Source organism: Theropithecus gelada, chromosome 1, assembly GCF_003255815.1.
Source record: "Theropithecus gelada isolate Dixy chromosome 1, Tgel_1.0, whole genome shotgun sequence".
In the NCBI taxonomy this organism is placed as follows: domain Eukaryota; kingdom Metazoa; phylum Chordata; class Mammalia; order Primates; family Cercopithecidae; genus Theropithecus; species Theropithecus gelada.
In genome coordinates, this window is record NC_037668.1 from 35,305,379 (window position 1) to 35,327,967 (window position 22,589).

Below are 22,589 nucleotides of genomic sequence, written 5' to 3' on the forward strand. Positions count from 1 at the left end.
TGGATAGGAAATACTTTTATTGCAAAAAGTACTGAAGGTACCCCAAAACCTTAAGCAGGATTCTGGACATGGAAGCCTACAGAATAGACAAAAATAAATATGTCAACTTGCCCAATCCTCTGGGGTGAACTGGATGGGGACACTGGAGGGAGGGTGTCCTTTATTACATACGCGTCTCTGAAGTCGTATAAATATAGAATACCTTATAGTAGATCAGCATTAAATACCAGTCACTGTGTTTACATAACTTAATTTGTGCTGTAGACAAAATTCTGTACACGTAACACGTGGCCATGCCCAGGCTTCCCAGCATCTGTCCTGAAGTCAGTGTGAAGACATCCTTAAGTGGTGGGGACATCACAGCCCAGAACCCACAGCAGAGGGGAGCTGGGGAGAGGAGAGGGCCTGACCTTGGATCCACCTTGACCAAGGTCCAAGGTGACCTTGGACACCCAGCTGGTGTCCACAGGCTAGAGGGACCCATTGCTGCAGAGGCTGGTGCCTGCTCTTCCCCATACTTGGTCTTCCAAACCCAAAGACGGGGTCCTGATGGTGGAGACCTGGGCAGGTCTGGAGGACAGACACAGGAGAGGGCACAATCCCAAACCCAGCTCTCCTGCACTGGCTCGCACCACAGCCCCTGTCTGAGTGGCCACCACAGGCCTGGAGTACGGCAGCTGCCAACCACAGCAAAGCCGCAAAGAGTGAGTGAGAAAACAGGAACCCAGAGTTCTCTTCCACAGAGGCAAGGCCTCACAGCCCAGCCCAGCCCGAGATGCCCTGTGCTGGCAGTCATCACACAGTCTGGACAGCATGTCCTTCCTTGGGTGCCGAGCTCAGTGCCTGGGACAGTCAGGGATTGAGGGCATAGCCAACCTTGTATGGCCAAACCCAGCCCTTATGCCCCTGCTGCCAAGGGAGACAAGCTGCCCCACTGAGCTCCAACAACCTCTGGATGGGCTCAGCAGCCCCCTAGGAAGTTAAGTGAGTGCTACAGGGCAGGGAAGCTCCCTGAGGAAGTTTGCACAGACCAGGAGAGTCCAAGGGGTAGCCCCAAGGGAGCAGAGGAAGGAGGAGGGCAGGAAAAGGCCCAGGGCACAGGGCAAGCAACCGTGCCAGAGGGCTCCTGGTCACAGGAAGCCCAGCTGCATGTTCCACGCTGCCCACAGGACTCCCAGCCAGGTCCCAGCAGGTCTGGACAGTGCTGGGCCTCCATCCTCGGCCTTCCCACCAGCACCTGGTACACAGCAGGTGCTGGGAGATGACCATGACTTAACGGAGAAGAGCCACCACGAACTGTAACCACACCAGCCAGGGTGTTCTAGGACAAGACTTTCTAACCCGACAGCAATGACATCCACAGTGTATGGACTGGGCTCTTCAGGAGCACGAGGGAGAGGCCAGGCAGCCCTGTCAGGTGTCCTCTAGTCCTTCCTAGGGGACATATTAAGGCAACCAGCCATGCCATCTGGCCAGCACAAGGGTCTTAAGTGCAATCTGCTAAGTGACAGTGCTAAGACTGTCTTCCTGCTGAGAACATCTCTACAAGTTAGTTCACTAGAAAAGGCAACACACATTTGCTTTAATCTTCTTTAACGAGGAAGATGCAGTGTAAACGCCCTCTCCTCTGAAAAGGGAGGCAAGGACAAAAACTCAAGCCAAGGCTACTTTGGGTACTTTGAGGGGAAACGGACCATTTCTAAGAGAAAACCAGGGGCTGCCAAGCTGCGGCATTCGCCCGGGAGCGCCTGCAGAAAGCTTTGGCAATAGGACTTTCTAGACTTGAAAAAAGGAACAAAGCTGACCCTGTAGAGCTCCCTCTTCTTCCCACTTCTTCTTCTAAGGTCAAACTGCAAGCATTTTCAACTTTGGAACCAACTACCAAGGCCACCTCCTACCCAGGACTTCCTTTGGAAGCGGTGGGACTCCTCATGGGCAGGCCCAGCAAGGGCTCGGGCACCCACAGCTATCTGCTTGGCTGGGTGTCAATGACCGCCTCCCAGGGCCTCCTGGGAAGGAGCTATGACCTGGCGCTGAAACCTCCCCTGGGCTTCTGTCCCAGGCCAGTGAAGGAGAGGGTGAGAGGTGAGGACACAACAGCCAGTCGGGGCAGGAGCGGGGGACTATGGCTGGGGAGGTCCAGCATCTGATATGGCCACATCCTCTTCACCCTCCCAGCCCACACCCTTGCTCATGTCCCACTGTCCTGGGTGCAGCCTCTGGAGACCAGCACTCCGAGGTGTTTTGAAGCAAGCCCTTGGCAGGGGCCAGGAGCTAGGGAGGCAGGCTCCCCACACCTCTGGATGTGGAATTTGGGACCCCACTTTAGTCTCTGCCTGGTGCCTGGTCCGCTGCTCCAGGTTCAGGTCATCCTCAGCCTCATGGGAGGACCCCTCCTCCCTTCACGGGTCCCTCCCAAGTTGTCCTCCTCTCCCAGCGTGGGAGCAAGTAGGTGCAGATGACAGCAGCAGGAGGGGTGTGCGCCGCGTGGGTGAGCTGTGATCCGCAGGGTGGGGGTGACCTCCAAGACCCAGAAACGTGCCAGCAGGAAAGTAGCTCTTCCTCAACTGCGGGAAGGGCGTTCCCCATGGCCTCAGATCAGGCTTTCAAGGCACACAAACCTTCCAGGTAATGGATCCTGGGCTTGCTCGGCCACCCAAGAGCCTGTGCTCCTCCTGTGAGCCCAACCTGTCCTTGTGCACAAAGGAGTGGGGCACTGCCCCGCAGAGGTGCCAGTTACCTGCACCAAGGCCCATGCAGGGCCAGACCGGGGCTAGTGCAGCTCGTCAGGGTCCCGCGGCGGCCGGGGTCGGCCCGGGTCCATGTCATTGCTGCCACTGTCCAACTCGAAGCCGCGCCCACCTGAGAAGGTCTGGGGCATGAACTGGCGGAAGATGCTGACGCTGCCATGCCAGAAGGTGGGTTCTGGGAGCCGCCCCACCACGCTCCATGCGCGAGTCTCTGGGTCATAGGCCTCTACCACGTCCGAGAGTTCAAACGTATTGTCATATCCCCCAGAGACGTACAGCTTTCCCCCAAGGACGGCCAGGCTGCCCCCAACGTGCACCTGTGGGTCAAAGGGATGAGTGAGTGGAGGTCAGAGGAGGCGGTAGGGCAAGGCCCCACCTGGGGAACCACTGGAGACAAGGCTTCCCTGTCAGCACCCCATGGGGTGGCCTTGGCTCTCCCAGAAAGCAGCAGAGGCCAACTCCTTTCCCACAGCCTGCCTAGGAGAACAGGCCTCCCGGGGGGCAGCTGGGCCTTCCCTATGGTGATGAGGGTGCCCGCTGCAGCGCCAGGCCTCCCTGTGTGCAGGTGGTGCCGAGCAGCGCTTCCTAGGTTCTCTCAGAATCTCTGCAGTGGCCCTCTGGGCTGGGCAGTGCTCTTCTCCCCATGTTACAGATGGGAAAACAGGCTTGCACGGCTGACTCTGGCAGAGCTGGGCTCTGAACCACGAGGCTGGATGATTCCTTCCATCTTTCCCAAATTCACTATGACTATGTGCAGCTTACTGTGGGGAAAACAGAAAGCTGGGTATCTTAACTGCAAGGACATTAAGCTGTGATGTAAGCTGTGAGGCTAGATATCACAGAGTGTAGGTTTGGAAATGTTAAAAGACAGAGAGGAAAGAAGGCAGTATATAATGTGTACCTTGGACTAAGAATGCTCACATGGCCAAATGGCATTGAGGCCTCCCCGTCCCATCACACTGTCAGGCGGGGCACCCCTCTTCTCAACAAGCCCAGAGAGAAGAGGTGGACCCTGGCTGTCCTATTCAGAACACACAGCAGGTGCTTAATAGAAGTATTCCCACAGTGGGCTGGGCATGGTGGCTCACGCCTGTAATCCCAGCACTTTGGGAGGCTGAGCCAGGTGGATCAAAAGGTCAGAAGATCCAGACCATCTGGCTAACACAGTGAAATCCCGTCTCTACTAAAAATACAAAAACAAAATTAGCTGGGCGTGGTGGTGGGCGCCTGTAGTCCCAGCTACTCGGGAGGTTGAGGCAGGAGAATGGCGGGAACCTGGGAGATGGAGCTTGCAGTGAGCCGAGATCGCACCACTGCACTCCAGCCTGAGCGACAGAGCGAGACTCTGTCTCAAAAAAAAAAGAAAAAAAGAAAAAAGTAGTATTCCCACAGTGAGTTCCTCAGGAACCAGCTGGGGATGGTGGTTCACGCCTGTAATCCCAGCACTTTGGGAGGCTGAGACAGGAGGGTCTTTGAGGCCAGGAGTTTGAGACCAGCCTGGGTAACACAGCAAGACCCTGCCTCTACAAAAATTTTTAAGAATATTCTTGGCCGGGGCCGGGCGCGGTGGCTCAAGCCTGTAATCCCAGCACTTTGGGAGGCCGAGGCGGGTGGATCACAAGGTCAGGAGATCGAGACTATCCTGGCTAACATGGTGAAACCCCGTCTCTACTAAAAATACAAAAAACTAGCCGGGCGCGGTAGCCGGCGCCTGTAGTCCCAGCTACTTGGGAGGCTGAGGCGGGAGAATGGCGTGAACCCGGGGGGCGGAGCTTGCAGTGAGCCGAGATCGCGCCACTGCACTCCAGCCTGGGAGACACAGTGAGACTCCGTCTCAAAAAAAAAAAAAAAAAAAAAAAAGAATATTCTTGGCCGGGCCGCGGTGGCTCAAGCCTGTAATCCCAGCACTTTGGGAGGCCGAGACGGGCGGATCACGAGGTCAGGAGATCGAGACCATCCTGGCTAACACGGTGAAACCCCGTCTCTACTAAAAAAATACAAAAAACTAGCCGGGCGCGGTGGCGGGCGCTTGTAGTCCCAGCTACTCAGGAGGCTGAGGCAGGAGAATGGCATGAACCCGGGAGGCGGAGCTTGCAGTGAGCTGAGATCCGGCCACTGCACTCCAGCCTGGGCGGCAGAGCGAGACTCCGTCTCAAAAAAAAAAAAAAAAAAAAAAAAAAGAATATTTTTTAGCATCTACCCATGAGAAAAAAAAATAACTGGGTGTGGTGGCACACGCCTGTAGTCTCAGCTATTCAAGGTGCGGTGGGAGGACTGCCTGAGTCCAGGAGGTGGAGGCTGCGGTGAGCCATGATTGCACCACTGCACTCCAGCCTGGGTGACAGAGCAAGACCCTGTCTCAAAAATAAAAAAGGTAAGGCCAGGCGCGGTGGCTCATGCCTGTAATCCCAGCACTTTGGGAGGCTGAGGTGGGGGGATCACGAGGTCAGAAGATCAAGACCATCCTGATTAACATGGTGAAATCCCATCTCTACTAAAAATACAAAAAATTAGCCAGGTGCAGTGGCAGGCGCCCATAGACCCACCTACTCGGGAGGCTGAGGCAGGAGAATGGTGTGAACCTGCGAGGCGGAGCTTGCAGTGAGCCAAAATTGCACCACTGCACTCCAGCCTGGGTGACACAGACTCTGCCTCAAAAATAAATAAATAAAAAAAATAAAAAAGGTAGGTCACAGACCTCATCCTGACTCTGCTCCGGCCGCACTGGCTGCTGGTGTACCCAAGAACACAGGGTGCCCTGGTGCAGGGCCTCTGCACCTGCTGTCCCTCTCTGGAACAAGTGACCCCAGATGACTGTATGCCTTGCTCCCTCACTTCCTTCTGCTCTCTGGCTTACAGTAGATACTCAGTAAATACTGCTCAAATGCGTGCTAAGCTGTATAATCCTGGGATACTACTTAACGTCTATGTCTCAGTGCGTGAGCCTCAAGTGCAAAATGAAGATAAGAGCAGCCTTCTATTAACTGAAATGAGACCCACCCATCATGGCTGTGGATCCCAAACACTCATCATGATGACACTTGGGTTGCAAAATTAGGACCAGCCTGTGCTTCCAACGCTGGCCCGCCTGCGTTTACCTGATTCATGGACGGGATTTTGTCCCATTCGTTCTTCGTCGGGTTGTACACGTCCACCTCAGCGGAGTCGTCCCTGTGGAGGGGGCAGCAGGAGGACAACTGCTCAGCGCGAGAAGGAAGTGCCCTCAGGTGTGCAGCTCTGGAGTGGAGTCCTCCCCTGAGTCACTGACTCCTCCAGCGACCTGGATCTTTCTGATGCCATCCAGCAGCGCCCTTGCAAGGTAGGCTCCATCCCCAGCTCTTAGGAGCCAATTTCAGCCCCCTGTGCCCACTCGGCCAGGGCTCCAGGGCCAGAATCCTCACTCCCAAACCTGAAGATCAGGCTTCTGAGTACCTGAAGCTCATTCAGTGCCTCCCCATCACCCAGTACCAAGGTGGCTGTCCCCCACCCCCCAAGGCTACAGCAGCTCCCTTCAGATCTTAAAAAAGGCTCCTTGCTCCACTGTGCATCCCCATGTGCCCTGGAACACTCCTTGCCACTGTCCCCAATATCACCGTGAGCCCCGACCATGTCCTGTTCACTACCATATTCAAGTGCCTCTCACTTTGGGGTCAAGACCCTTCAACTTCATCTGACACCCTTTATATCCCCACAGTAAAAGGCTCAAAGGCACAGCCTTGAAAAGCCAAGATATAGGCCAGGCACTGTGGCTCACGCCTGCTATGCAGCCCTTTGGGAGGCTGAGGTGGGTGGAGTGCCTGAGGTCAGGAGTTCGAGACCAGCCTGGCCAACGTGGTGAAACCCCGTCTCTACTAAAAATACAAAAATGAGCCAGGTGTGGTGACGCATGCCTGTAATACCAGCTGCTCGGGAGGCTGAGGCAGGAGAATCGCTTGAACCCGGGAGGCGGAGATTACAGTGAGTCAAGAGCGTGCCATTGCACTCCAGCCTGGGCGACATAGTGAGACTTCGTCTCAAAAACAACAAAAAAAAGAAATGCAAAGATACTACAAGACAAATAGTAGTAGTTGTGAACCTGACACTGCTGCACAAAACCAGCCACAGACAATGCATAGACACAAGGCTGGCTGTGTGCCAAGAAAACTTGATCCATGGACAGACATTTACATCTCATCTAACTTGAAATGTTGTTCTTGTCTTGATTTCTTGCCTCCAATCATTTCAAAATGTCAAAGCCACCCTCAGTTTGGGGGCCCTATAGTGGTGGTGGTGGTGATGATTAAACACTGGAACCTGCTAGGCTGCCTTCTCTTTCCCCAGCAGAGACTTGCAAACCACAGCCCAGAGGTTGGACAGAGCTCACCAGCATTCCCAGAGGGCGCTATTACACCCCAGCCAAGGAGCCATCTTGTCCCAGAACCCAGGGGAGGGAGGCCCAGGTCATTTGTGGGTCACAAGGACAATGGCTGAGGCTGTGGCCTCCCTGCAAATGGCACATCCTAGGCACAAGCTGCCCAAAGACAGGTGGTGTTCTGGGCAGAGGGTTATGTGGCTCTTGAAGAGTCAAAGTGCACAGACAAGGTGACACTGGGACAAATACCCTGGGGGGACCAGATGAAGTTGAAGGGTCTTGATCCCAAAGTGAGAGGCAGGGCCCCTACATGCCTAGCCTTCTCTTTCGGGCTCAAGCAGCCTCCACTCAGGCTGAGCCTGGGCGCCCCTCCTCTGTCCTCTGACACAGGTCACATTAGTAAGATGAACGGATGCAGCCTTTCCAGAGCACTGCTTCCTCCCACATGCGTAGGTGGCTTAGGAAACCCCTGTAAGGGCTAGCAGTGGGTGGGGTGGGGGGATGGGAGGGCAGACCCTCATGCTTCCCTGTGGGAAGGTTAACCCAGCAGGTAGACCTCCCTGGGGACAGATGGGGGAGGGGAGGAGGACTCTCAAAGGCACAGGGCCTGGAACCACTGCCTACAGGCTGAGAGGAAGGCTCTGGCGCTCTGATAAGTTATATTTATAGCCATCTCCACCCCCCCTTTGAAGACACCTTCACAACTTGAGGGAAGGAGAGCTGGGCAAAGGGTCAGATGATGTTTTATAATGGGACCAGAGCTGGCTGAGATTCCAGGGCTTTCTCAGAGCAAGACCATTGCTTCTGGGCACGTGGTGGTGCCCAGCTACTTGCGTGAGAAGCAGTGCCACCCCTGTTCTTCTTGGTGGTCACTCCAAATGCCTGGTAAGGAGCCTCCTGTCTGGGGGGATGGTGGGGCATACGCCAAGGCCAGGGAGGCTCTGGTGGTATGAGGCAGGAGGCCGAGGAGCAGGGAGCTCACATCCCCCAAGCTCCCCATTCAAAGCCCCAGACCAAAAGGGCACAGTGGGGACTGTCATTCAGCTCCTCCCCTTCCCTCCTGGGCCCAGAGCTTCAGGCAGGCTCTAGGCTGGGAGGGAGCAGCAGGATGTGTGAACAAGCAACAGAGTATAGCAGGCAGGGTCTGCCCGTGCCATCACTGATGCCCACCAAACAGTCGTAGGCAGCATTTGGCTGTGACCAGAGAGGTCATCAAGGCCAGGAGACACATGATGACCCACAGGCTGCCTGTCTCTGCTCCGTGCTGCCCAGGCTACAGCCTGCTCTTGCTGGAAAAGCCCAACTCCACCACCCGTGAAATCCCTTAAAAGAAAGCCTGGGGTTTTCCTTAAACCCAAAGGAATGGAACAAGCACTCTGGGCTCCGAAACACCCGGCCTGGCTGGATGTGGGGGCTCACGCCTACAATCCCCGCACTCTGGGAGGCGGGAAATGCGAGAGGATCATTTGAGGCCAGGAATTTTGAGACCAGCCTGGGCAACACAGCGAGACCCTGTCTCTACAAAAAATTAGCCAGGTGTGGTGGCACATGTCTGCGGTCCCAGCTACCTGGGAGGCTGAGGTGGGAGGACTGCTTGAGCCCAGGAGGTCGAGGCTGCGGTGGGCCATGACTGCGCCACTGCACTCCAGCCTGGCGACAGAGCGAGACTCTGTCTCAAAAAAAAAAAAAAAATTGTTTAATTTCCAAGAGAAAAAAAAAGCCAGGTGCTGTGGCTCATACCTATAATCCCTGCACTTTGGGAGGCTGAGGCAGGCGGATCATATGAGGTCAGGAGTTCTAGACCAGCCTGACCAACATGGAGAAACCCTGTCTCTACTAAAAATACAAAAATTAGCCAGGCATGGTGGTGCATACCTATAATCCCAGCTACTTGGCAGGCTGAGGCAGGAGAATGGCTTAAACTCGGGAGGCAGAGGTTGCAGTGAGCCAAGATCGCACCACTGTACTCCAGCTTGGGCAACAAAAGCGAAACTCTCGTCTCAAAAAAAAAAAAAAAACAACAAGCTGGGTGTGGTGGCTTATGCCTATAATCCCAGAACTTTGGGAGGCTGAGGCGTACCGATTACGAGTTCAGGAGATCGAGACCATCCTGGCTAACATAGTGAAACCCCGTCTCTACTAAAGATACAAAAAAATTAGCCAGGCGTGGTGGCGGGCGCCTGTAGTCCCAGCTACTCTGGAGGCTGAGGCAGGAGAATGCCAAGAACCTGGGAGGCGGAGCTTGTAGTGAGCCGAGATGGCGCCACTGCACTCCAGCCTGAGCGACAGAGCGAGACTCTGTCTGGAAAACAAAACAAAATAAAACAAAAACAAAACAAAAACAAAAACAAAAAGAGCCAGACCCAGCCTCCGACCCCAGCTAGGCCTCAGTTTCTCATCTGTAGAAAGGGAGAACAGCCATGATGTGCTCAGCACAGGGCCTGGTAAGAGCCGCCAAACACACGGTGGGGCTATGCACCTGGAACTCACCTGACAAAGTACATGAGTCCATTTAGAGTCACAGTCTTGGGGGCGAAGGACCAGGGCGGGAGCTGGCCGCAATCCACCAGCGACCACAAGTCGGTGTCCGGGTCGTAGCACTGCATCACCATGGTCTCCTTGCCAGCCAGGGAGCCGATGGCATAGAGCCGGCCACGGCAGGCAGTGGTGGAGCAGTTGTCCATGGGGTAGGTCATGGGCTGCAGGGCCTCCCAGGAGTCGGTGGTGTGATCATAGCGCTCGGTGCTGTCGGCGGCTACCACGTACAGCAGTCCATCCAGCACAGAGGAGCTGTGGTATTCGCGGGCCTTCAGCATGGGTGCCACCTCTGCCCACTCATTCACGCTTGAGTTGTACCTCCACACGCAGTCATAGAGCCGGGAGCCATCGGACCCACCTGCCAGGATGCATGATTGGACAGATGGTCAGCCCACTCGAGGTGAGTCACCCACCTGCACCCTCCCAACCTTCGGCGAGGGCCTCTCCCTTGGGAGGAATTAACATCACTGGGCTTCACCCCTGACACACATCCTCTCCCCAAAGCCCAGGCCGCATGCTGTGGCTAAGGCAAAGCACACGCTGACCACTGCCCAGCAAGATGACTGCCACCAAGCCTCTACCAAACAAAGGTCTTGGGTGCCACGGTGAAGAATCCAGCAGCCTCCTCTCGACACCGCCCCACAGCCATGCATACATGTCAGCAGACCAAAGCCCTGGGCCTTGGGACAGTTCTCCTGGGGAGCCACAGAGCTTGTCGGTAGGGTGCACAGGGACTTGCTCACTAACTCCTAGGCTTCCTGGGCACCCTCTAAGCAAGGTTCTGCCAGGACAAGATGAGCGGAAACCCACTTCCTGCTGTAAGCAAGAGACCTAACACTACACTGTGAGGCCACTTCTTGATCCTGGTGCAGGTTACAAAGCTGTGTTTGGTTTAGAAAAATCCATGAAGCTGTGTAAGCATTTTATATACGTGTATACACACACACGCACACACACACACACGTACATACATACTCTTCTGCCTGTATTATTATTATTTTTTTTTGAGAGAGAGTCTTGCCTGTCACCCAGGTTGGAGTGCAGTGGCATGATCTCAGCTTACTGCAATCTCCACCTCCTGGGATCAAACAATCCTCCCACCTCAGCTCCCGAGTAGCTGGGACAACAGGCAAGCGCCGCCACACCTGGCTAATTTTTATGCTTTTTGTACAGACGGGGTTTCGCCATGTTGCCCAGGCTGGTCTTGAACTCCTGAGCTGAAGAGATCCACCCACCTTGATCTCCCAAAGTGCTGGGATTACAAAGAGCCACTGTGCCCAGCCCTGTATTTTTAATTTCAATAAAAAGCTAAAAATAAAAAGTGGTACTGGCTGTAGTCATAAATTACACCAGGTCTATTAGAAACTCCAGGACATGAAGGGAAGCCAAGCATCCTGGGGGCTGTACCCCTTGGCCTCCCAGGCTGGCGCCACAGGACACAGCATACAGGACATTCTGTTTCACAGCCCTGAGCTCTAAAGCGCGAAAAGCAAGTTCTTGTTCTTAGGAAGTGGGCTCTGCTGGCCTACTCCCTTCCATGGAGCTGTGTGAAAGGCAGCTGAAAGGAATGACCCAGCCACCTGCCTAAACCCGAGGGATTAACTGCTCTGCTGGGACATTTATGGAAGGGTGTGCAGAAAGCTGGGGCCAGTCTCACCAGTTCTGGGAAGGAATTATCTGCTCAAAGCCACTAGTCAGACTTTGGGGAGAGGGGAGGGACACAGTCCCCAGTCAACTTGCGGACAACCTCGGATTGAAAAGAGGCACAGATTCCGGCAGAATCCAGCAGAGGCTGGACTCAGAGCTGCAGGCGAAGGAAGCTGTGGCAACAGAGCCCAGCAACTGTCCCCTGACACCTCAGAGCCCCACTGGAACTCGGAGCACGTCCCAGAGTGGGCTCTCTCGTGAACATGCAAGGCTGGGCACAGCAGCTGTGACATCCCAGTCCCCACCTCCTTGCCTGATAACCGCCTCACATGCCTGCCTGGTGGGTTCTTTCCTTATATAGCAGTCACAGAGACCGCCCTTCCTCACCCCGGCAAAGGAGGTAGCCTCGGGTTTGAACTGGGATTTATCTTTAATAAAAACTGTAGAAGCCCAAACTCAGGCGGATTGGGACCCGCCTACCATGACTCGGCAGTGTTTTGGGGTTTGGGCCAAGTAACTGGAAGAAAACCTCTTAACATGTGACCATGTTTACAGTCTCTGGGGAGTTCAGCCTAAACACCATGTGACCAGAGCACAGAGCCTAGGTGCAAGCCCAAGGGAACCTTGTCACCGGTGACAAAGGGTGAGTCAGGGGACCCGGTGTGGCTCAGCAGGGAGAGAGAAATTCCCGGCTTGTGGGGAACAGATGCCTCACCGGGCGTCGGCCTCCTGCCCGTCTCTGGATTCCTTAAGCAGAAAAAGAAAGCACCCATTGTGCGGGGTGAATGCCCCAGTATCTTCCAACCAAGTGGGGAGGCACCTCCGGGGCACGGAGTTGGCTCAGCCTGGCAGCCCCGGCCGCACGGGACACAGAGACCCACAGGCAGCTACTTGTCCCGGCTAACACAAGGGGCCCTTCTTCAAGGTTGAAAGTATAGCCCAGATAAATGTAGTCACCAGGGCCCCAGCATGGACTCAGGTGCGGCCCTAGGATTCCAGGCTCTGTGTTTCCCCCGCGAGTAGCTGGGCTCCCGTACCGGCGAGGCTCAACCCCAGAGAGCCTAGCCAGCCCCTGGCCCACTCACCTGTCACGTAGATGTCATTGCCCAGCGCCACGATGCTGTAGCCCCCGCCCAGGTGGTCTGGGAACTCGGCCAGGTAGCGCCACTGGCCCGTCTGCGGGTTGTAGCAGTCGACAGTGACCAGCTCGTCACAATCCTGGTCGCAGCCACCCACGAGCACGAGGATCTCGGCGAGACCGGTGGAGGGGCGAGGACGCATTCGGGGGCAGGGCCCGCGGTCGTGGCGGTCGTAGCGCGCCGCCTGGAAGTCGCGCGCCTCGCGCAGCAGGCGCAGGCAGGGTGGGCAGCGCGCCACCAGCGGCTCGGCCTCGACGTGTGCCAGCAGGTAGAAGCGGCGCACGAAAGGCAGGCGCACGGCCTCCAGCAGCTGCGGCCAATGGGCGGCGCGGCGCGGCGGGTCAGCGCGGACCCAGCGCAGCGCCAGCTGGTAGGCGGCCTCCTCCTTGGGCACACACAGCCCGTCGTCCCGCAGGTAGCGCAGCAGGCGCGCCAGTGGCAGCCGCTCCAGCTGCTCGGCGCCCAGCTCGCCCACGTGGCGCAGGATGAAGCGCTGCGCCGCGCTCGCCAACCCCGAGCAGCTGAAGGCCTCGGCGAAGTCCTGCATGTCCAGGCAGTTGGCCAGGTCGAGCTGCTGCTGCAGGAAGGCGCCGCATGCCTCCTTCACGGCCGGGAACTGCAGCAGGTCAGCGGCGCGCAGCAGCGGCTCAGCGTTGTCGCCGCTTACCGCCACGCGGCCCGTGTAGCTGAAGTCCAGCAGCAGCTGCAGCATGTCGGGAGGCACTCCGTGCAGGCGCACCCGCTCGGCGCGGCTCTCCCGCAGCTGCCCGGCGAACATGGCGCGGAAGTAGGGGCTGGCGGCGGCCAGCACCGCGCGGTGCGCCGGGAAGTCGCGCCCGCCCGCCGCCTCCAGGGTCACGTCCAGGAACTTGCGCTCGGCGCGGAGCTGGCTCAGGCCGCGCAGCAGGCTCAGGGCGTGCGCGGGGTCCGAGAAGGGCAGCACGGCTAGCGGAGCCGGCCGCTCCATAGCGCCTTCACTAGGTTGTCGGTGACGCCGCGGCCGGGGCCTGCGGAGAAACGCAACGCGCCCGGCACGGCTGCTATAAATAGGGCGGAGCGCCGCTGCCCTCGAGGGGCGGGATGGGCGGGGAGACGTCGGCACCGCCCCCTTAACCCCTCCGTGCCCGGCGCCGCCGCCCCCCGCGAGCGCGGGCTCGCCTTTCACCGGCGCGGCGCCCGCCCCCGGTTCCGCAGGATGAGTCACCGCCGTCCGCTCTCTCCCTCCGCCCTTCCGCGTCTTCCAGCTGACACCCGGGCCGGGGACAGTGAGTGACAAGTGCCAGCTCCGAGGGCGGCCTCGCCGTGCGCCGGGACCGGGGGCCTCCCAGGGTTGCCCATGACCCTCCCGGCCGGGCTGCTGAACCCAACCCAGGAGAGGCGAGCTCGGCCCAGAAACCAAAGCCACCCCTCCTTTCACGCCAGACTTCCCAAGGGCGGCGGCCCAGGTCCTGGGGCGGCTGGGTACAATGGCTTTTTGTTTTGCTTTTTGTGTTCCACTAGTTTCAAGGGTTGCTAGTTAACCCCATCACGGGACACACTCAAAGGATAGGCTTTTTACCATTCTGGACCAAAGCAAGAACGCGTATAAAGTTTTTCAATGACTTTTTTTATTGGCGCATTTATAAGTGACTCGGGCCGGATTCCAGGAGTCGGCCCCATTCCTGTGTTCCTGCAGGAGCTTCTGACTCTACCACACAGGCGTTAACTTTAGTCGGCTTCAGGCGCAGTTGTAGTTTCAGAGCCTTCGGCGCAGCTGCTGGCTCCCGGGCCTCCCTGCAGCAGCTGCTCGGACTCCACGAGAGGGGAACTGGATATAAAGAGCGAGGGCTCAAAGTCAGATGGGAGACCGCCTTGAAACTAGGAGATGATGCCACTCAGCACAGTCCTCCCGTCACTTGTATTGTGGTGGGGAATGGTGAAAGAAGGAATCGCCCTTATTTTAGTTCCAATAGAGACAGCACCACTTTGAATGTCACTTGTAGGGAAAAAAGAGCCCTCCCTTGGAAGCCATTTTTTCTTCAGTGGAAGGTAGGCTTTGCTCAGTTTTAGAAAAGACCCCTACTTCACCACCAGGACTGCTACTTTGCAGAGGACACTTGAGTTTGTGCTATTTTCCAGCCCCCTCTACACCCGGTGGGCCTTTGAGAACGCATTCCTGAGGAAGGCGCCCGCCCACGTGGGTCCCAGAGCAGGCCAGGCGCATGGGAGCTGGCTATCATTCGCTGGTTCTAGCGAGGTCTAGGTCCGCGCAGCCTTTCCAGAAGACATTTTGTTTTTATTTCACCTCTGAAATGAGAACCGCAGGCTTTCTCTTCTACTTAAAGTTTCACATCATTTTGCCATAAGAATGCATCTGGTCTGAATTTCAGGGTGAGCATGGGCAGTACGGGCCCAAATCAGAAAACATTCAGGTACCCAGGCGGGCTGCCTGTTGCCCATAGAAGGACTGTTCACACAGCTATTCAAGGCAGCGGCAGCATTCCTGGGCCCAGGGGCAGGGCCAATAGCTTCCTTGCACAGGCTTTGTGACAAGAAAGCCTGAGTAGCCAGGAAGTGGAATGTTTGTAGGGAAAAGAACTCCCGTTCCCCGGGTCAGCTTACCCATCTTGCATAAGTCCAATGATTAAGTCAATAATGTTTCCATAGTTGAGGACTGAGTACGGTTCTTCTGTATTCCCAATAACGGGTTATTTTTAAATATCATATTTCAGTCTTACTATGTAGCCTTGAATAATGATGTATTTATTTAAATGGAAAGATGTTCAAGCTATAAAGTGAAAAATCAGATAACTCATTGTATCACCCAAATTGTTATATGTATTCATATGCCTAAAAAAATTTATGAAGTTAACATTTTTGGCCAGGCGCAGTGGCTCACGCCTGTAATCCCAGCACTTTGGGAGGCCGAGGTGGGTGGATCACCTGAGATGGGGAGTTCGGGACCAGCCTGGCCAATACGGTGAAACCCTGTCTCTACTAAAAATAAAACAAATTAGCTGGGTGTGGTGGCGCAGGCCTGTAATCCCAGTTACTCGGAGGAAGAGGCTGGGACAAGAGGATTTCTTGAGGCCAGGAGTTTGAGACCAGCCTGGGCAACATAGTGAGACCCAATATTTTGAGTCTCAACAAAAAGTTTTCAAATTAGCCAGGCGTGGTGGCATGCACCTGTAGTCTCAGCTACTTGGGAGGCTGAAGTGGGAAGATCACATAAGCCCAGGTAACAGTGAGCTGTCATTGTTCCACTGCTCCCACTCTGCCTGCCCCACCCCTGAAAAAAAGAAAGAGCTAAATAGCATGCCTGGGTTAGTAGGTTATTCAAAATTCCTAACACAGCTGATAGGTCTAAATTGGTTCCTTTCTTTTCTCACCACATTCCTTTGTTGACTTAGCTATATATATACAAGGTTTCACATGCCTGGTAGGCCTGGGTTATCAATGAAATACTTCTTTTCTCAAGATATGAATTCTTAATTTTATTTTGAACTTAAGTTAACAGATAATGTACGTGTAATACAGAAAGAGAATGCAGGCAAGCAAAAACAAAATGAACATAACCACCTAGATGAAATGTTTTTTGTTTGTTTTTTGAGACGGAGTCTCAGTCTGTAGTGCAGTGGCATGATCTGAGCTCACTGCAACTTCTGCCTCCAGGTTCAAACACTTCAAGCTTGAACCCAGGAGGAGGAGGTTGCAGTGAGCAGAGATCGCGCCACTGCACTCCAGCCTGGGCGACAGAGTGAGACTCCATCTCAAAAAAAAAAAATAATAAAATAAAATTACAAAAATGGTCATTACCTAAGTAACTTAAGATAATGTGATTTACCTGAACATTCTGAGGCTAAAAATTAAAAAGTGATTTAATCTGTGATGTTATTTAACAAATAATGTTATTATTTTAAAAAAACAACTCAATTTTGGTATTTAAATTCTAATTTAAGGCAGACAGAGCAAGACGTGACTAAAATCATGTTACCTTTTTTTTTTTTTTGAGACGGAGTTTTGCTCTTGTTGCCCAGGCTGGAGTACAGTGGTGCGATCTCGGCTCACCGCAACCTCCGCCTCCTGGGTTAAAGCAATTCTCCTGCCTCAGCCTTCCTGAGTGGCTGGGATTACAGGCATGAGCCACCACTCTCGGCTACTTTTGTATTTTTATTAGAGACGGGGTTTCTCCATGTTGGTCAGGCTGGTCTCAAACTCCTGACCTCAGATGATCCACCCGCCTCGGCCTCCCAGAGTGCTGGGATTACAGGCATGAGTCACCTCGCCCAGCCATGTTACCTTTTTTTTTGAGACAGGATCTCCCTCTGTTGCCCGGGCTGCAGTACAGTGGCGCAATCTCAGCTAACTGCAACCTCTGCCTCCCAGGCTCAGGTGATCCTCCCACCTCAGCCTCCCAAGGAGCTGGGACTACGGGCGTGAGCCAACACACTTGGATAATTTTTTAAATTTTTTGTACAGGTGGGGTTTCGCTGTGATACCCAGGTTGGTCTTACACTCCTGGACTCAAGCAATCCTCCAGCCTTGGTGCTGAGCCAAAGTGCTGAGATTACAGGCATAAGCCACCATGCCAGACCCTAAGGTCATTTTAAAAGTGGCTGTTTACAGCCTGGCCAACATGGTGAAACTCCATCTCTACTAAAAATACAAAAATTAGCCAAGCGTGGTGGCACACATCTATTATCCCAGCTGCTTCTGAGGCTAAGGCAGGAGAATCACTTGAACCCAGGAGGCAGAAGTTGCAGTGAGCCAAGATTGTGGCACTTGAGCATGGAGGACAGAGCAAGACTCCGTCTCAAAAAAAAAAAAAAAAAAGTGGTTGTTATTCTTTTTTCTTCTTTAAGAATATTTAGGAACACACCCCTTAGCCCCGATAAAGTCCACAGCTATTGTGCCTTTTCTTGTATCATACAGCCTGATTTTTTCAGATTCCAGGTTTTCTAAGGTATAGTGTATAATGCACTCACCATATATAACTTCTTTTTCTTTTTTTTTTTTTTTTGAGACGAAGTCTCCCTCTGTCACCCAGGTTGGATTGCAGTGGCTCGACCTCGGCTCACTGCAGCCTCCAACTCCTGAGTTCAAGTGATTCTCCTGCCTCAGCCTCTGGAGTAGCTGGGATTACAGGCATGCACCATAACACCTGGCTACTTTTTCTATTTTTTGTAGAGATGGGGTTTCACCATGCTGGCCAGGCTGGTCTTGAACTCCTGACCTCAGATGATCTGCCTACCTCAGCCTCCGCCAGGATTACAGGCATAAGCCATTGTGCCCAACCTAAACATTTTTTCTTTAAGCAATGTTGCACTATTCTCTATTTATTAAATGTATTTACATACGTAAATGAGATAGTGTAAGTAAAAACATTTAAACAGTGTTTGACATATAGTGTTAGTTATCTTTTTTTTTTTTTTTTGAGACAGAGTCTTGCTCTATCCCCCAGGCTGGAGTGCAGTAGCACGATCTCAGCTCACTGCAACCTCCACCTCCCATGTTCAAGCCATTCTCCTGCCTTAGCCTCCTGAGTAGCTGGGATTACAGGCACCTGTCACCATGCCCAGCTGATTTTTGTATTTTTTTGTAAAGACGTGGTTTTGCCATGTTGGCCAGGATAGTCTCCAACTCCTGACCTCAAGTGATCCATCTGCCTTGGTCTCCCAGTGTTCTGGGATTACAGGCGTGAGCCACAGCACCCAGCCTTTAGCTATTAACTTTATTATTTATTTATTTATTTATTTATTTATTTATTTATTTATTTATTGAGACAGAGTCTTGTTGCCCAGGCTGGAGTGCAGTGGCGCCATCTTGGCTCGCCACAACCTCTGCCTCGCAGGTTCAAGCGATTCTTCTGCTTCAGCCTCCTGAGTAGCTGGGACTACAGGTGCGTGCTACCATGCCCAGCTAATTTTTTTAGTAGAGACGGGATTTCACTGTGTTGGCAAGGCTGGTCTCTAACTCCTGACCTTGTGATCCGTCTGCCTCGGCCTCCCAAAGTGCTGGGGTTACAGGTGTCAGCCACCGCACCCAGCCTAGCTATTACCTTTGTATTCTACCAGTATGAACTCAAGAAACTCATTTGATTCTTCTATGTGTAGGTCAGATTCACTATGTGAAACGCTGAAAATATATAGTCTAGAAATTACTAATGATTTCAAATGATTCACACACATTCATACAGTTTTCAAGTTACTAAAAGTTGAAAACAAGATTTTGTGGAATGTTCACTTTTTTCCCATCTCCTGGAAATGGAAGTGAGCAAGGTAGAAATCAGAGGGGAAAAAGAATTCCTAAGAATATACTGGGCTGTGCATGGTGGCTCATGCCCGTAATCCCAGCACTTTGGGAGGCCGAGGTGGGGAGATCGTTTGAGACCAGGAGTTCAAGATGAGCCTGGGCAATGTGGCAAAATCCCTTCTCTACAAAAAATACAAAAATAGCCAGCACTTTGGGAGGCCTAGGAGGGCAGATGATGGGGGTCAGGAGATCGAGACCATCCTGACTAACACGGTGAAACCCCGTCTCTACTAAAAATATAAAAAAATTAGCCGGGCGTGGTGGCGGGCTCCTGTGGTCCCTGCTACTCCGGAGGCTGAGGCAGGAGAATGGCGTGAACCAGAAGGCGGAGCTTGCAGTGAGCCAAGATGGCGCCACTGCACTCCAGCCTAGGCGAAAGAGTGAGACTCCGTCTCAAAAACACAAAAACAAAACAAAAAAACCAAAAATAAGCTGGGTGTGCTGGTGCATGCCTGTAGACCCGGCTACTAGGAAGGCTGAGGCAGGAGGATCACCTGAGCTCAGGAGGCCTAGGTTGCAGTGACTGTAGTGAGCCGCGTTGGATCCACTACACTCCAGGCTTAAAAAAAAAAAAAAGAGGCCGGGCGCAGTGGCTCAGGCCTGTAATCCCAGCACTTTGGGAGGCCAAGGCAGGCAGATTACCTGAGGTCAGGAGTTTGAGACTAGCTTGGCCAACATGGTGAAACTCTGTCTCTACTAAAAATACAAAAAATTAGGCTGGGTGCCGTGGCTCACACCCGTAATCCCAGCACTTTGGGAGGCCGAGATGGGCGGACCACAAGGTCAGAAGATGGAGACCATCCTGGCCAACATGGTGAAACCCTGTCTCTACTAAAATACAAAAAATTAGTTGGGCATGGTGGCGTGCGCCTATAGTCCCAGCTTCTCGGGAGGCTGAGACAGAGGAATTGATTGAACTGGGGAGGTGGAGGTTGCAGTAAACTGAGATCACGCTACTGCACTCCAGCCTGGTGACAGAGCAAGACTCCGTCTCAAAAAAATAAAAAATAAATAAAATAATAATAAAAATTAAAAAAATAAAAAAACAAAAATAAATAAAAATTTGCCAGGTGCGGTGGCACACGCCTGTAATCCCAGCTACTTGGGAGGCTGAGGCAAGAGAATAGCTGGAACCTGGGAAGCAGAGGTTCCAGTGAGCCCAGATCACGCCACTGCACTCAAGCCTGGGTAACAGAGCAAGACTCTGTCTCAAAAAAACAAAAACAAAAACGATTAAGCTGAACAAAAGGCTGAAACATTTTAAAAGCAAACCTTTGGTTATGCTCACACCTGCACTTAAGCACAGAGCTAAAATGGGAGACAGAAAGCTTTCTTGTATGTTCCCTCAAGTGGATGTAGTGTAGCTGCTGAGATTTAGGAAGGTGAAGCTATATTTGGTAACTCAATTAAAATAACCACATTCTCAAGTTACTTACTGGGAAACCATGGTATTCTTAGTATTTTTAACTTGTTGCAACCTGTGCTAACGCTCGCTTTTTTCCTCCTCTCCTAAGTAACTATAATAATCAGAGAATTAGTATTCAGCAGTAGGTATAATTAGTTTGTTTTTTGTTTTTAGCAGAAAACGATCATAGACTCCAAGGATCTGGCTACTATGGTGAATGTTCTTGAACTAATCAAGGAATTTCAGATTCGCCCCCTGCAGCCCAGGAGTAGTACAATACACCTATAAAAAAACGAGAGATACTGAACAAACTTAAGCCTGTCACACAGAGAAAATCAATGTTTTTTTTCTTTTTTTGAGACAGTCTCACTCTGTTGCCAGGCTGGAGTGCAGTGGCATGATCTCCGCTCACTGCAACTTCTGCCCCCTGGGTTCAAGCGATTCTCCTGCATCAGCCTCCCAAGTAGCTGGGACTACAGGCGCATGCCACTATGCCCAGATAATTTTTGTATTTTTAGTAGAGACAGGGTTTCACCGTGTTGGACAGGATGGTCTTGATCTCTTGGCCTCGTGATTCGCCCGCCTCGGCCTCCCAAAGTGCTGGGATTACAGGCGCGAGAAAATAAATTTTATTACTCCACAGCTACATATTGTGAGATTGTTTGGGTCAACTACAAGTTGTATAGTCCTTTTCCTGAATTTAGAGAAAGGATGGTAAACATTAGTATCTACATTTCCTCCAAAGGGCTGTACTTTTCTTTTTTTTTTTTTGAGAGGGAGTGTTGCTCTGTCACCCAGGCTGGAGTGCAGTGGTGCGATGCGGCTCACTGCAAGCTCCACCTCCCAGGTTCACGCCATTCTCCTGCCTCAGCCTCCCGAGTAGCTGGGACTACAGGAGCCCGCCACCATGCCCAGCTAATTTTTTGTATTTTTAGCAGAGACCGGGTTTCACCATGTTGGCCAGATGGTCTTGATCTCTTGACCTAGTGATCTGCACACCTCGGCCTCCCAAAGTGCTGGGATTACAGGCGTGAGCCACCGCGCCTGGCCCAAAGGGCTCTATTTGTAAGGGAAATGGAAAGACAAAAGAGGTCCTTTTTCATGAAGTTTTCTCTTTCACTGGAGTAGCAGGAAGGTACAGGTCATATCTATGTACTAAAAATTACTATTTACTAAAAACATATTCAATAAATATCCGGCGCGGTGGCTTATGCCTGTAATCCCAGCTCTTTGGGAGGCCGAGACAGGCAGATCACCTGAGGCCAAGAGTTCGAAACCAGCCTGGCCAACATGGTGAAACCCCGTCTCTACTAAAAATACAAAAAATTAGCCGGGTGTTGTGGCGCATGACTGTAATCCTAGCTACTCGGGAGGCTGAGGCAGGAGAATCGCTTGAACCCGGGAGATGGAGGTTGTGGTGAACCGAGATCACACTACTGCACTCCAGCAGGGGCAACAAGAGTGAAACTGTCTCAAAAAAGAAAAAAAAGAAAGAAAAATAAACTCTCAAATTGGAAATGAAGGACTTACTCAGAATAATTGACTTGTTGACAAAACTGAGCTTAGAATTCAGAAGAAAATCCCAAACATGGATTGAGTCAGGGGACAGATTTTCAGACCCAGGTGATAACTTTTGCTCAGAATGGGTATTCACGCCAGGCAGGCAAGGTAGCTCAGGACTGTAAACTACAATTTGGGAGGCCTAGGCAGGAGGATCCCTTGAGTCCAGTTCCAGAACAGCCTGGGCAACATAGGGAGACCCCGACTTAAAAAAAAAAATTAGGTGGGAAATGGCGGCTCACACCTGTAATCCCAGCACTTTGCGGGAGGCCAAGGCAGGCGACTATTCTTTTTTTTTTTTTGAGATGGAGTTTCACTCTTGTTGCCCAGGCTGGAGTGCAATGGCGCAATCTCAGCTCACTGCAACCTCCGCCTCCCTGACCCATGTTGGTCAGGCTGGTCTTAAACTCCCGACCTCAGGTGATCTGCCTGCCTGGGCCTCCCAAAGTGCTAGGATTACAGGCGTAAGCCACTGCACCTGGCCCGATAATTTCTTAGTCTGTGTATGTGTGTGGGGAAGAATTTAATGTTTATTATGTGAAACATTTACCATAGGGGATAATAATGAGGTGTGAAAAAAAAAAATCCCTCTTCTTTCATTTGGGTTTCACCTCTAATAATTATTCCTGGCCAGGCGCGGTGGCTCACGCCTGTAATCCCAGCACTTTAGGAGGCCGAGGCGTGCAGATCACGAGGTCAAGAGATCAAGACCATCTGGCCGACATGGTGACACCTGTCTTTACTAAAAATACAAAAATTAGCTGGGTGTGGTGGCGGGTGCCGGTAGTCCAGGCTACTCTGGAGGCTAAGGCAGGAGAATCGCTTGAACCCGGGAGATGGAGATTGCAGTGAGCCGAGATCACACCACTGTACTCTAGCCTGGCGACAGAGAGAGATTCCATCTCAAA

The 22,589-nt window shown here is 52.8% G+C and overlaps 1 protein-coding gene across 1 annotated transcript in view; it reads right to left on the minus strand.

Moving 5' to 3' along the window:
* KLHL21 (kelch like family member 21) overlaps window positions 1-22,589 on the minus strand; it is a 25,051-nt gene continuing 2,462 nt past the window's right edge. Inside the window, exons 2-5 of the mRNA XM_025384519.1 lie at window positions 12,372-13,432; window positions 9,592-9,997; window positions 5,849-5,921; window positions 1-3,067 (exon numbers count right to left, since the gene is read on the minus strand). Of these exons, the coding sequence (XP_025240304.1) occupies window positions 2,774-3,067; window positions 5,849-5,921; window positions 9,592-9,997; window positions 12,372-13,392 (1,794 nt within the window). The 5' untranslated portion in view covers window positions 13,393-13,432 and the 3' untranslated portion in view covers window positions 1-2,773. The remainder of the gene's footprint in view (window positions 3,068-5,848; window positions 5,922-9,591; window positions 9,998-12,371; window positions 13,433-22,589) is intronic.